This window comes from Megalobrama amblycephala, linkage group LG5 (assembly GCF_018812025.1).
Source record: "Megalobrama amblycephala isolate DHTTF-2021 linkage group LG5, ASM1881202v1, whole genome shotgun sequence".
Lineage (NCBI taxonomy): Eukaryota > Metazoa > Chordata > Actinopteri > Cypriniformes > Xenocyprididae > Megalobrama > Megalobrama amblycephala.
Window position 1 is genome coordinate 31,770,833 of NC_063048.1, and position 14,494 is coordinate 31,785,326.

Genomic DNA, 14,494 nt, shown 5'->3' on the forward strand with positions numbered 1-14,494 from the left:
AAGTAGAAAGTGTAAATAATAATAATTATTAATATTTTTATCATCATTGTCATCAAATTATTGCATTATTTGAGTGTTTTTTTGTATTTCCAATGATAACAAATGTTATCATGATACATTAATACTGTTAATTGACATATATAGATAATATAACACATAGAGATAATATAATACCATTTAAATAATATATCATTAGAATTAGTTTTCTCACATTACAGTAACCTGAAAGTGTTTTTGCATCGTGGTAACTTTTTCTAAAATATAATTTTTGGTTGGAATCTGATTAAAGGGATAGTTCACCCAAAAATGAAAATTTTATGTTTATCTGCTTACCCCCAGGGCATCCAAGATGTAGGTGACTTTGTTTCTTCGGTAGAACACAAATGATGATTTTTAACTCCAACCGTTGCCGTCTGACAGTCTTATAATGCGAGTGAATGGGAACTCTATCAATAAGAGTCAAAAAATATGCTTAGACAAATCCAAATTAAACCCTGCGGCTCGTGACGACACATTGATGTCCTAAGACACGAAACGATCTGTTTGTGTGAGAAACCGAACATTATTTATATCATTTTTTACCTCTAATACACCACTATGTCCAACTGCATTCAGCACTCGCTTAGTGAGGTCTGATCGTGCTCTGACAACGGCAGTAATGTCTCGCGCTTATACTTCAATGAGTGCTAGACATCACTGCCGCTGTCAGAGCACGATCAGACCTCACTAAGCGAGTGCTGAACGCAGTTGGACATAGTGGTGTTTTAGGGGAAAAAATTATATAAATAATGTTCGGTTTCTCACACAAACCGATTGTTTCGTGTCTTAGGACATCAATGTGTCGTCACGAGCCACAGAGTTTAATTTGGATTTGTCTAAGCATATTTTTTGACTCTTATAAATTGTGTTACCATTCACTCGCATTATAAGACTGTCAGACGGCAGCGGTTGCAGTTAAAAATCATCATTTGTGCTCTACTGAAGAAACAAAGTCACCTACATCTTGGATGCTCTGGGGGTAAGCAGATAAACATCAAATTTTCATTTTAGGGTGAACTATCCCTTTAAGATATGTTCTTGAACGATTTGATAAGATTCACCCGCGGAGGGCGAGAGGTTATGAAAGGGTGGGGAATGGTGGTGAAAGTTAGCGTGATTTCTGAATTGCTTACAGCAGCTTTAACGACCACCAAATACACACTTGTCCTTCCAGACCAAAGACTTTAATCTCTCATAATATTGTACTTTTCTGCAACACTTCCAGTTTCACAGAGTTGGAGGGGTTATAGAAATGAGCTTTAATACATTCATGAGTGCTCATTATCCACGGAAGCCTCCTTTGTTCTTGGATATCAGATGAGAAATCGTTGTAACACACAGAGACACACTGCAGCTGCTTTGCTCCTCTTTGGTTGCGTCGTAGTAGTAGGAATATTTTGCTGTTATGACTTTTCGCTTGATTCCCCCTCATATTTTTCATATCAGTGTCAGATGATCCTTAGAGTGTGTGTTTGTGACAGTGTATATTGTGAAGTGTGTGTTTGTTGACGGGGAAGGCTGTATCAGGTGAGTTACTGTCCTGTGGCTTCCTCCAGGCCTCACGGAGAGAGTTCAGGGCTCACCTGGATGAGGTCATCACGCTCAAGTCAAGGTACTCTACCTTGGACCAGGTAAACAGATATCCCTTTCTCCCCTAATCTTCACATAAGACAGCACTCAGTCAATCACACATACAAACATGCACTAAAGTCTTCCCTCAGAGTGTTGCACGTGGCCCACAGCCTCCTGATGTAGAATCAAGGCAGTTTTTGTTATAGCTTCGACTTCTTGTCTTAAACAATCTCTCTCTCTCTCTCTCTAGCTTTGTTCCAAAACCTAGTGAACTACCTTGCTTTACCAAGTACAGAGGTGGCTATCTTAGCGATCCTCACATGAAGCGCACAGGAGAAGGAGGAGATTCACAATTTTTAATTAAAACAAGTATTTTTTTATCAATAATTTTGACACGTAAAATAAAGAGGCCAGGCCTGGTTGACTTGCGTTATTGTGTTGAAACTCACGGTTATGGTAAAGGGCATGACATTTCCGAAACATGCTTGAAGCGGTGGACCAATCACAATACACTGGTCCAGCCGACCAATCAGAGCTTCAGAGAGACAGGAACTAAACAGGGCGTTACTGACAGACTGGGAAGAGAGGTGCTGAAAGAGTGTAAAATATCTGAAAAATGTGTTTTTTAACATTAAAGCATGAAAACCTATTCTAGTAGACACCAAAACATATTAAATATAAAACGATCAGGGCTTGACATTAACAGTGTTGCGAAGTCCACGGTTTTTCCACAGAATTGGGCTACTTTAACACTGTTGCCATGTGTTGTTTTTCATGTCTGCGGGTTGAAGCAACCCCAAATAACATGATATTTAAAGCCTGGAATGTGAATTTTACCAGCTTAACCCCGCCAGAAACGCAGATTTTACCCCCCGGAACGCTGAACCCTCCTGAAATGCGATTGGGCTAGTTTTGAGTAACAATTGGGCGGGTTTTGTTGTGCAAACCTGGCAACCCTGTTAACACCTGCCAACCCACTAAATGTGGGTGGATTTCAGCAGTGGCGTGTAACACAGTCACTCCGACTTTGGCTGGTTGAATTTTACAGTATATATAAAATATACATTTTTCTACTGTAGTCCTTTAAAAAGGCATCTGAAATAATAAACTAAGTGAAATAGTATTGTCAAAAATATTGATTTTTTGGAAACATATTGATACTGAAATATCTGAAACGCTTCCAATACTGATTTTCCGCAGAATAGATATACGATTCCAGCTGCACTTTCTCGTTCTCTCATCTATCCGACAGTGAGTTGACACACAAACCCGTTTGTGTTCACGTAAACACAGTCAGTTTTGTTTTTTAAGTGAATATAAACAGTTGAGAATGAAAACGCATGTGTAACAGTATAATGGAGCCGTGCGTCAGGTCTTAAAGTGACAGCAGCCTAATATTCCTGCTACCAAATTATGAGATAATATTAAAAAATATCTATATGGCAGTTTTTCCCCATAGTATCGATGTCCAAAAAAAAAAAAAAAAAAACACTGAAAACCACTAGCCACAGTGGCTGGTGAGCAAAAAAGTTAATGCCAAGCCCTGAATACAATACAATATATATATATATATATATATATAAATAAATAAAATAAAATAAGATGCAAATTTACACACATTCATAGTTTGAGATTTAATTGTAATTATTTATTTGAATTAGTTAATAGCCCTATATAATTATTCTGTCTACCTTTTGGAGCAGCTTTCATGTCAGGAGTGTGACTATGATGCCTTAAAATGCTGTCTTGTTAGGCAGCTCACTAGGTTTAGCAGTAGAGCATCTCTCTTTTTACCTCTCTTTCTCTCTATCTTTCTCCATCCCTCTTTCTGAGCTAATAAAATGGCTCACCAGCATTACGGCTGTTAGTTCCCATACTGTCTTATCAATCATTTCTGATTGGTTAATCACAGAGCGGAGTTCCTCTTATTGGGCCTGACACTCACTTGTTAATAATTCATTCCCCATTGCTGTTTCCCAATTACTCCATCTTCATTTCACTGGTCAGGGATTAACTCTCATCTGCCCGTATGCTGACACGCCGTTCCCCACCCTATGTGTGTGTGAGGACGTGTCTTGTTTGTGAGCGTGTGTTTTCAGTCCACTGAGTTCTTTGGTCCCACTCTGATTTAAAGAGACCTGACGTCTCTGCATTGCTTTCATTGCCTCCATCCATTCCTTCAACCCGTCCTGTGATCATTGGTTACCTCTCATCTTCACTCTGAGCTCATGCTGTCTGTTTTTTGATGAAAGGAAGTTAGATGTACAAATAGGAGGAGGGGAAGAATAAAAAGTGCCAAGGATGTACAGTTTTCCTTGGCTGTACATACAGGACTTGGTGAAATATCTCTCTTAGATCTGCATGTTTGTGGTGTTGTGTTGAATACAGTTAAACTGGCCAATTTTTTTTTTTTTTTTCTGTATATTTTAATATTTTATTTTATTTTTTAAGAAAAGGACTGATTGAAACAGTTTTAATGTTATATTAATGTAACTGTTTAAAATAAATTATGAATATTTAATTCATCTGAATATTTAAAATTTGGGCTGTGGCCTGATATTTTAATCTGCATTTTAGCAGCAGTTTTTGTGTTTTCATTATGATCCTTTTACTTACTATGGTAAATCTAAATCTATGATTCTCTAGAATCTAAATAACCTAAACAATAACTTGTAATCTAATAAATAATAATCATAATGTATTATTATACCTAATGTATATACATGGCTACTAGTTGATTCAAATGAATCCCAGTTAACTTTTTTTAGTTAAAGCTGCATTCCATAAGTTTTGCCTCTTTGATGCCATCTCTGTTTGAAACCTGCAATTCCAGTTATTTGCGGAATTATCATCTTTACGTGGGTTGTGCATTGGCACGGCTCCTCAGCGCGGATTAATGTAACTTTTGCTATCAGTCACCTCACCGGTGTGGATACTGTTCTTCAGAATCACAGATTCTGTGTCTTATGAAATATGACCAAAGTAAGAATTTTCACAAGAAAATGTCATCTGAACAAGTAAGTAACATTTCTGCCACTTTTGTTCTGACATACTGAGAAAAAAGCATTAGCCTACAATAAATGGCAGCGGCCAGTGGTGATTAAATCTAACGATGGCTTAGCTCAGATCACGTCAAGCCATGCAAATTATTATTATTGTTATACTTTGTTCTCAAATTGTTAATTTTAACAACATCATCATTGCGTGACTGTGTGCGTTCACACTTGTCATGTTTGGTTCGATTAAAACGAACCCTGGTGCGATTGCTCGGTTAGTGCGGTTCATTTGAACATAATGTGAACGCTGCCATCCGAACCCTGGTGCGCACCAAACAAGCAGACCGAGACCGCTGAAAAGATGGGTCTCGGTCCGCTTCCAAACGAACTCTGGTGCGGTTCGAATGATATATGAACGCAACACGGACCAAAGACATGTAAACGAACCAAAAACAGGAAGATGAGACCATAAAAAGGACAGAATCCTCACGCATGTCGGTTTTTCTTGTCATAGTCGCGAGTTTGCCCATCACAGGCATCAGACGCGCGTCTCCACGCAGCAGATTGTTTGTGTGTGACGGATGATTCCCGCCGCTGTTTTGACTCCTTTGCACATTTTATAAGCTCTTCACGAGTTTCCAGCTGGCCAAAATACCATCATATGCAGGCTACGAACACACAACGAGCGCATTTACCTCATCACACAGCATTGTTTTGGATGTTCGGTAAGTTCCGTCTCAAAATAGGCAATACGTCATAAAATCCCTATGCCTTGAGGTTCAGTATCTTTTGGTTCGGTGATAAAATTGCCAATCTGAACGCTAATCGGACCAGGACTAAATGTTTTTTTTTCTTCTTTGGTCCGGACCAAATGAACCAAACGAACCGAACTACAAGTGTGAATGCACTATGTGCATTTAGTGTATATTAGCGTTACGTGTAGATATCAATTTCTGTAGCCACTCCGCAGTCCAAAGTCTTTTGCTTTTGACTACGAGTGAATCTCCAGTTGTCACTGACCTTTCTGGATTACAATCCGCCATCAAAATAAGTTTAATTATTGCAGCTGCTGTGAGAACAGGCTATAAATGATCCGCCATCCTCACATGTGATTTAGCCTACTAGCTAGGACTCGTTCTTTATGTAAACAGACATGACGTAATGACGCAAAGACGAATGGCTACATGCTCGAATTTCCCACAGAAAAACCACCAGTACCACCCGAATTATAAAACATTATTACAATGTTTACAATTGTGAATCGGGCTAAGGTAAGGAGATAGTTTTGAACACTGGCTGTAATGTACTTGCTCAAAAATTGATTTTGGATAATTTTTAACCAAAAAATGTTATGGACTGCAGCTTTAGTGTGACTAACCTCAAACTTTTAACTATCTTCAATTTGCATCCACTTTATTTTATTGTTATTTTTTTTAGTGCATCACATTAAATTATAATGTATTCATTAAGTAATGGAATTCTTACAGAAGGAAAACCAAATGAAACTGAAACAGTTTGTGTATTAACTAAATGATTCATATTTAATTTATTCATTTGCAGTAAACCTAGGTGTATGGTTTTCTCCATCCATCCATCCATCCATCCATCCATCCATCCATCCATCCATCCATCCATCCATCCATCCATCCCAAATGTAATATACAAACTCTGAACTGTTCTGGTGGCCATTAGCACACTGACACTCAACACCACCAACACTGTCTTTTGTTTTTCGGTGTCCTCTGAAATGTCACTGGAACAAAAAGTGCAGTATGTGCCGTGTGATTTCGCCAAGCGTGTGTGCCGAGTGACATTGTGCCTCACCGCACCCCTCTTCCTCGCTAACCCGTGCTACCTTCCTGGCTGGCCGGCATAATGCCCACCTAAACATTAGCAACAGGAAGGAATGACGTCCAGTCAGACCTCTCTTCACCTCTTAGCGCTCATTCGTTGTCATCTCAGCTTGTTGTGTGTAAACTGAGCGAGCGCTGTCTCAGAGAGCCTTTAAAACTCATTCGGTTTTCTTTTTTTGGTCTCCCAAAGCTTCTCCTTTGCTCTGTCTGTTGTAAACCCTTTTGTTTCTGTTCATTGCCAAAGCTCCACTCTAGGCTGGAGGGGCTCAAAGATGATCGCAGGAACCATAGGACCTTCGACTCGCGAGTAACTATTCCCAACCCACGCAAAAAAAAAAGGAGCTGCTTCCATCCGCAAACTCTGCTTTGCGTCAGGAGTCCAAACTCCTTGCTTTACACTCTTCTTCTCTCCTTGTCTTGTTTCTTTCCTCTCTCTCATTATCTTGTCTGTAGACGTTGCTCTTTCTAATGCTCTCTTTGTTTTATTAGCCGTTTGGTGTGTTGGAGTCTCTTGTGGACATTGAGTTCTGTTTCTTAGATCTTTTTTCTCCTGTTTTTCTGTTCCTTTTAAGTTTTATCTCCATTTAGATGCAGTGTTTTATTGCTGTTTGCTGTATGTGAGCTGCGCCTCATTGTTTTCTTCCTCTTCCTGTCTTTCTCTAACTCTCTCTCTGCTCTGTGTCGATCATTGATTTGTCGTGTTGGTGCTAGTCTGTTGTAACTGGATCGTGAGTAGAAAGGATTTGGGACTTGCTTGTGTGTCTCCCCCTATAGGCCAGGGGCATTGCGTCTCAGCACGAAGGACACAAAAAGGGCTGTTTTAACGCTTTCATGCAGTAAATCAAAAACTTAATATCTATAGACTTCTGCCACTATAGCCTCAAGTCAATGTGTATTTTTTGCATGGAATTTGATTGCCCTCTCATACCATTACTCTTGGCCTAAGGGAACTCCATACTTTGATACTTTGTATTGGTAGATTCCACAGTTACAGCTGAATGTATAATCAAATTTGCTATTATTATTATTATCTTAAAACATTCATGGCTCATTTTGAGAGAAATTCAGCTTAAAAGGGGTCAAAATTAAACTGAATGGGAGGGAGTGTTCAAATTGTGCTCTGTCTTATGAAGCTTTCTAGCTATTGAAGTCAACTTGAAATTGAGACTTTTTTTTTTTTTAATAATTTCATACGATACTGTATGTATATATATTTTTAAATTGCCTTTGAACTGACATTTCTTATCTGCCATCAAGTAGGCCACATCTAGGCTACTGTGGTAGGTAACAAAAAGATTCAAAAAGATTTCATTTAACATTTATCAAATAGCAATGGATTTGAAAAAGAAGAATTACCAATGGGATAAGTCGAAATGCTTTTGAGGCTGAACTTGACCTTCAACCTTCCAAGTTCTAGTCTAAAAGCAGACAGAAACCCCATTTTGGTTTATAACACCCAATTTTCATGTTCCAATCGATTCCTGATTCCTACATTTTTTGTTCACGTCACATTACTTGAACAGAAAAATTGCAAAATAAAAGTACCATTAAAGTTGTATTTTACATCTTCTGAAGCTGTATAATAGTTTTTTTTTGCAAGGACACAATCAAAATTTTCCATTTCACTGTTTTGATATGAACAGAGGTGTAAAGAGTACCTGAAAACCATACTTGAGTAAAAGTACAGATACCTTACAGCAAAAATGACTCCATTACAAGTTACAAGTCACCAATTCCAATACGACTTGAGTAAAAGTCTTAAGAGTATCTGACAGTACTTAAGTATTTTACTCGTACTAAACATAGGCTGAAAGATGCACTAGTCCTCGACACCTGAAAATAAGAAACAATTGATTTAAAAAATCATGTTTATTTTCTAAAATCAAAATAAAACTGAACACCTCAATATTGCAATAAATCAAGGTCAACATAGCAGCCTCTTAATCGTCTACAAACTCATGTCTCTCAACTCAATTAAGCTCAAGTGCACAAAAAGGCCATAAGAAAACCAATATCCTTCAAAAGGTCTCGTCAGTATAGCGAGTAAATATAATAATATTAAGTAAAATTAAATAGTCAAAGTCTAGTTGCATGGATGTGCTGGTTTCGGCCTCATCACTGTCTGCAGTCATGAGCTGCGATTCAGCAACTACCCGTTAATGCATTCGCATTCACGTAAAGTAGCCTTGTTGACAAGTGTGGATGAGTAAAGGCAAAACTCACATGATATAGTACCTTCAGTGCCCTTTGATGATGATATCACTTCTTTATAGCAGAAACAGCTGCTGCAGAAAAAGTTAGGTGCCATGCAAAATGTAATGTGTAATTGCATTAAAAGTACATTTACTTGTTCAAAGATTTAGTCAAGTAGAGAGTAAAAGATGCTAATATCTTTGATACTCAGTACAATTACAAAGGAGCCAAAAAGATACTTAAGTACAGTAACTAATTACATTTACTCAAATACTTTACACCTCTGGATATGAAACGCCTACATTTTTCTTTCAAACTGAATCTCTGAAATACATCACATTACAGCATTAAAATGTTTCATGTTGACTTTAATGTCTGTAATATCAGATCTGATTCTGGAACCGGGTTGGTTTGGGCACTAGAATGCTACCATGACCTAACACATACATTTTCAGACTCACTACAGTATTATGTAAAGTCCATGATGATAATGATAATAATGGCAGTAGGACTGAAAATGTTATTTTCAGTTTGTTTGTTTTCAAGCTAGTTTCTTTTGGTTGTTTTGTCTGAATGTGTAGATGATCATTCTGATCTTTATGAATCCTGTCAGTGGAATGCTAACTCTCCTGGACGGAGGATGGGGCTCCTTTTGTGCTCTAACTCTCTTCATGTCTTTCTGTCTTTCTTTTCCCAATTCCTTTCTCTCTCTCTTCCTCATTCCCTCTCATTCCGTCTCTCTCTCTATATCTGTAGGTGCAGTCACGATGCAGCAGCAAGGAGAACATCCTGAGAGCAAGTGGGTGACCGATCGTGCATTATCAGTGATGTTTGTGCAAGTGCGTTTGAGAGCATGAGTAAATTCTCACTCTTTGTCTCAGGTCACAGTGCAGTGGACATCACCAAGGTAGCTCGGAGACACCGCATGTCCCCGTTTCCCCTCACTTCTATGGACAAGGCCTTCATCACTGTGCTAGAGATGACTCCTGTCCTGGGTACTGAAATCATCAACTACAGAGGTGAGCTCTTTGTTTGCGCATACCGACCCTAAACTAGACCAAATTCCTGATCGCACAAAGTTAAACCATGTGAGCGAATATATTCACAAACTAGGAGTATTTATAAAGTGATCAATCATGCTGAGATATTGGTGAACGTGAACAGGTGGGACAAAAATGTGCTTAAATCAAATATGAAAACTGCGCATTAGGACTTGCAGTGATAATTCAGCCTAATAGACCCGCAACTGTCATTAATATTAATCAAACAACAATATTAACAAGAAAGAGTCTGCTCTTGGCTGAATAACTTTAGTAGCTGTTATGAGTCCTCTATAATCAGACATGATTTAGAGGACTCATAAGTGTGTGTGTGTGTGTGTGTGTGTGTGTGTGTGTGTGTGTGTGTGTGTGTGTGTGTGTGTGTGTGTGTGTGTGTGTGTGTGTGTGTGTGTGTGTGTATGTATGTATGTATGTATGTATATATACATATCTTAAAATAAAGGGATATGTTCTCTACCAAATTTGTTTATTGTTTCATTAAAATTGGTATTGAGAAATATAATATGTGTCCCTGGACCACATAACCAGTCATAAGTCGCACGGTATATTTGTAGCCAACAATACATTGTATGGGTCAAAATTATAAATTTTTCTTTTATGCCAAAAATCTTTAGAATATTAAGTAAAGATCATGTTCCATGAAGATATTTTGTAAATTTCCTACCGTAAATATATCAAAAATGTATTTTTGTGAGTGAATATGCATTGCTAAGGACTTTATTTGGACAACTTTAAAGGTGATTTTCTCAATATTTAGATTTTTCAGATTCAGATTCCAAATGTTCAAATACAAACCCGATTCCAAAAAAGTTGGGACACTGTACAAATTGTGAATAAAAACAGAATGCAATGATGTGGAAGTTTCAAATTTCAATATTTTATTCAGAATACAACGTAGATGACATATCAAATGTTTAAACTGAGAAAATGTATAATTTTAAGGGAAAAATAAGTTGATTTTAAATTTCATGGCATCAACACATCTCAAAAAAGTTGGGACAAAGCCATGTTTACCACTGTGTGGCATCCCCTCTTCTTTTTATAAAAGGCTGCAAACCTCTGGGGACTGAGAAGACAAGTTGCTCAAGTTTAGGAATAGGAATGTTGTCCCATTCTTGTCTAATACAGGTTTCTAGTTGCTCAACTGTCTTAGGTCTTCCTTGTCGCATCTTCCTCTTTATGATGCGCCAAATGTTTTCTATGGGTGAAAGATCTGGACTGCAGGCTGGCCATTTCAGTACCCGGATCCTTCTTCTACGCAGCCATGATGTTGTAATTGATGCAGTATGTGGTCTGGCATTGTCATGTTGGAAAATGCAAGGTCTTCCCTGAAAGAGACGACGTCTGGATGGGAGCATATGTTGTTCTAGAACTTGGATATACCTTTCAGCATTGATGGTGCCTTTCCAGATGTGTAAGCTGCCCATGCCACACGCACTCATGCAACCTCATACCATCAGAGATGCAGGCTTCTGAACTGAGCGCTGATAACAACGTGGGTTGTCCTTGTCCTCTTTAGTCCGGATGACATGGCGTCCCAGTTTTCCAAAAAGAACTTCAAATTTTGATTCGTCTGACCACAGAACAGTTTTCCGCTTTGCCACAGTCCATTTTAAATGAGCCTTGGCCCAGAGAAGACACTTGTGCTTCAGGATCATGTTTAGATATGGCTTCTTTTTTGACTTATAGAGTTTTAGCCGGCAACGGCGAATGGCACGGAGGATTGTGTTCACCGACAATGTTTTCTGGAAGTATTCCTGAGCCCATGTTGTGATTTCCATTACAGTAGCATTCCTGTATGTGATGCAGTGCCGTCTAAAGGCCCGAAGATCACGGGCATCCAGTATGGTTTTCCGGCCTTGACCCTTACGCACAGAGATTGTTCCAGATTCTCTGAATCTTTGGATGATTTTATGCACTGTAGATGATGAGAACTTCAAACTCTTTGCAATTTTTCTCTGAGAAACTCCTTTCTGATATTGCTCCACTATTTTTCGCCGCAGCATTGGGGGAATTGGTGATCCTCTGCCCATCTTGACTTCTGAGAGACACTGCCACTGAGAGGCTCTTTTTATACCCAGTCATGTTGCCAATTGACCTAATAAGCTGCAAATTGGTCCTCCAGCTGTTCCTTATATGTACATTTAACTTTTCCGGCCTCTTATTCCTACCTGTCCCAACTTTTTTGGAATGTGTAGCTCTCATGAAATCCAAAATGAGCCAATATTTGGCATGACATTTCAAAATGTCTCACTTTCAACATTTGATATGTTATCTATATTCTATTGTGAATAAAATATAAGTTTATGAGATTTGTACATTATTGCATTCCTTTTTTATTCACGATTTGTACAGTGTCCCAACTTTTTTGGAATCGGGTTTGTAGTTGTATCTCAGCCAAATATTGTCCTATCCTAACAAACCAAAAATCAATGGAAAGCTTATTTATGCAGATTTTATGTATAAACCCTTGTGACCCTTATGACTGGTTTTGTGTTCCTGGGTCACATATTTTACTAGTATTAGTATTAACTTTTACAAACATTTTACAAACTTATCATTAAAAAAAGTCACTATTTCTGCGTTTACTTCATTCTCTGAAAAAATGTTTGATTGCCTTATAATTTGTTCAACAACCAGTACAAATTAACAGAACAGAATTAAAAAACAACAATGGATCATTGCAGTATGGTGTTTCAGACTCTGCATGGAGTTCACAAGGATGAATTGTTTCATTTAAAAAATGGGTTACACTTTATTTTAAGGTGATGTAGTTACATTGTACTTGCTCAAATAAGTACTGAGTAATATTAATTAACTACATGTGCTTACTATAGAGTTACAGTTAGGGTTTGGTGTAGGGTTAGTTACTTGTAATTATGCATAATTTACTGTTATTACTATAGTAAGTACTTGTAATAATGTGCAACTACGTCACCTTAAAATAAATTGTTGCCAAAAAAATGTTGTCACGCATATTTTAGTATTGAAAATTCAGACTCATTCAAATAATTGTTGTGAATAAGCCTTAAAGGGATAGTTCACTCAAAAACCAGCATTATTGTCATCATTTATTCACCCTTATGTTGTTACAAATCCATATGACTTTCTTTCTTCCATGGAACACACAGTAAGTTTTGAAGAATGTTCTTGCTACTCTTTTTTCATACAATGAATAAAACATCATAAAATACTCCATATGACTACTTTCCTTATGGTAAAGAGCATTTTGTTATAGAGACATTTAATACGCGCTGTTATGAATTGTTCTCCACGGAAGAAGGAAAGTCAAATGGATTTTGAAAGACGCAAGGATGAATGAACGATGAAAGAATTTTCATTGTTTGTGGACTATCCTTTTAACTTGTAGTAATGTCCCTCTTATGATACCAAACTGTGTTCTCATTGGCTGTTGGACTGTGGTGTATATAGGCCAGTAAGTGCTGAAGGCATATAGTCACCAAGCTTTTTGCTTTGCAGGCTTTCAGCTTTTGCTTTTTCATCTTTCCTGCCTGTAGCTCCTCATCTGTCACACATCTGTCCCTTCTTTCTTTCACCCCATCATCTCTCCATCTTTCAAGCTTTAATCTTGTCACTTGTTCCATCCGCCGTCCTTGTTGTTTTTTAACTCGCTGACCTTCTCTAAAGCTTTGATGCCATTGTGATCATCTGAAGACAGATCCAGTGGTCAGTTTCCACACAAATCCAACCGCAAAGGCCTTCTTTCTGAATTTCGGAAAAGCTCTGGAAGATTTTCAGTCGCTCAAAGTTACTCAATTCACATGAATATCCGGAGCGGTCCAGTCCCACAGGCTAGATTACATCCCATAGTTTTTTTTGTTTACTTTATGGTCAGTGCACCAAAAGCTGTTTAGTTTAGCCCATGCTGTTCTTTTTGATGGCACTTCTTTGATTTTTCATGGCCATCACTAACACAGAGCAGCCACCCTTGCATGTGGATGTGAATTGTGCCACCAAGACACAGACTGTGAGCTGGGCATAATTTCGGTCCATGTGTTGGGGGATAGTGGGATTGCCCATGTGGTAGTGTAATGTGCCCAATGCGTCTGGCAGGGCCCAATGCAGGTGACTTGGCCCCTCCAGCACGAAAAGGCATCTGGCGCCAGAGTGGCTCAAGTTGGCGGAAAATTCCTCTCTGCACTGGTGACGAAGCAAAGGCAGAGAGGAGAGCCCTGGCCAGTGTCGCCCACGCCCCAAAGTATTGCACAGGTCAGTGAGCACCTTACCCAGCACCTTCATGTCCGGCGCACACCTTCGAGCATGCCTGATGCTCATTTGGCCCTAGTAATGTGTGGAATAGTCATCATGCCTCAGTGCCATTTCACCTCCAGACCAGCAGGGGGCGATTGAGTTGTTTGCAACTGCAGATGAGAAGGTGGAAAAAGAAACTCATGTGAAGGACTGATCTGAGTGTGGCTGAATCACAATTTGATTACTTTTGCATACTTGTATGCAAAGTATAATACGAAAATTTTACCCTTGATTGTATACTTTTAAAGGGGTCATGAACTGTGTTGTTTTATTGTTTTATAATGTTTCCTGGGGTGCACTTATAATGTTGGTATGCTTTTTACATCAAAAATTGTCATAATTTAGAAATAAAAGGCATTTCCTACCCTGATTTTAGCCCTCTTGAACGCTCTGTTTTAAGGGGCGTGTCTGTTGTGAGACTTAAGTGTAAACGCCCACTGCTGTGATTGGCTAACATCTTTGCCTAAGAAATGGCTAAGTATTACTCTCTGGAAAATTTTAGCACGGT

At 38.5% G+C, this 14,494-nt stretch overlaps 1 protein-coding gene across 13 annotated transcripts in view; it reads left to right on the forward strand.

Moving 5' to 3' along the window:
• gphna (gephyrin a) overlaps positions 1 to 14,494 on the forward strand; it is a 117,161-nt gene that overhangs the window by 79,307 nt on the left and 23,360 nt on the right. For 6 of the 13 annotated variants that reach the window (XM_048191863.1, XM_048191866.1, XM_048191864.1 and 3 more), the window contains 2 exons: positions 9,410 to 9,452; positions 9,535 to 9,672. In XM_048191863.1, the coding sequence (XP_048047820.1) occupies positions 9,410 to 9,452; positions 9,535 to 9,672 (181 nt within the window). Of the gene's footprint in view, positions 1 to 1,595; positions 1,671 to 6,704; positions 6,768 to 9,409; positions 9,453 to 9,534; positions 9,673 to 14,494 lie in introns of all 13 variants that reach the window. The other 7 variants (XM_048191857.1, XM_048191860.1, XM_048191858.1 and 4 more) reach the window with 2 other exon arrangements.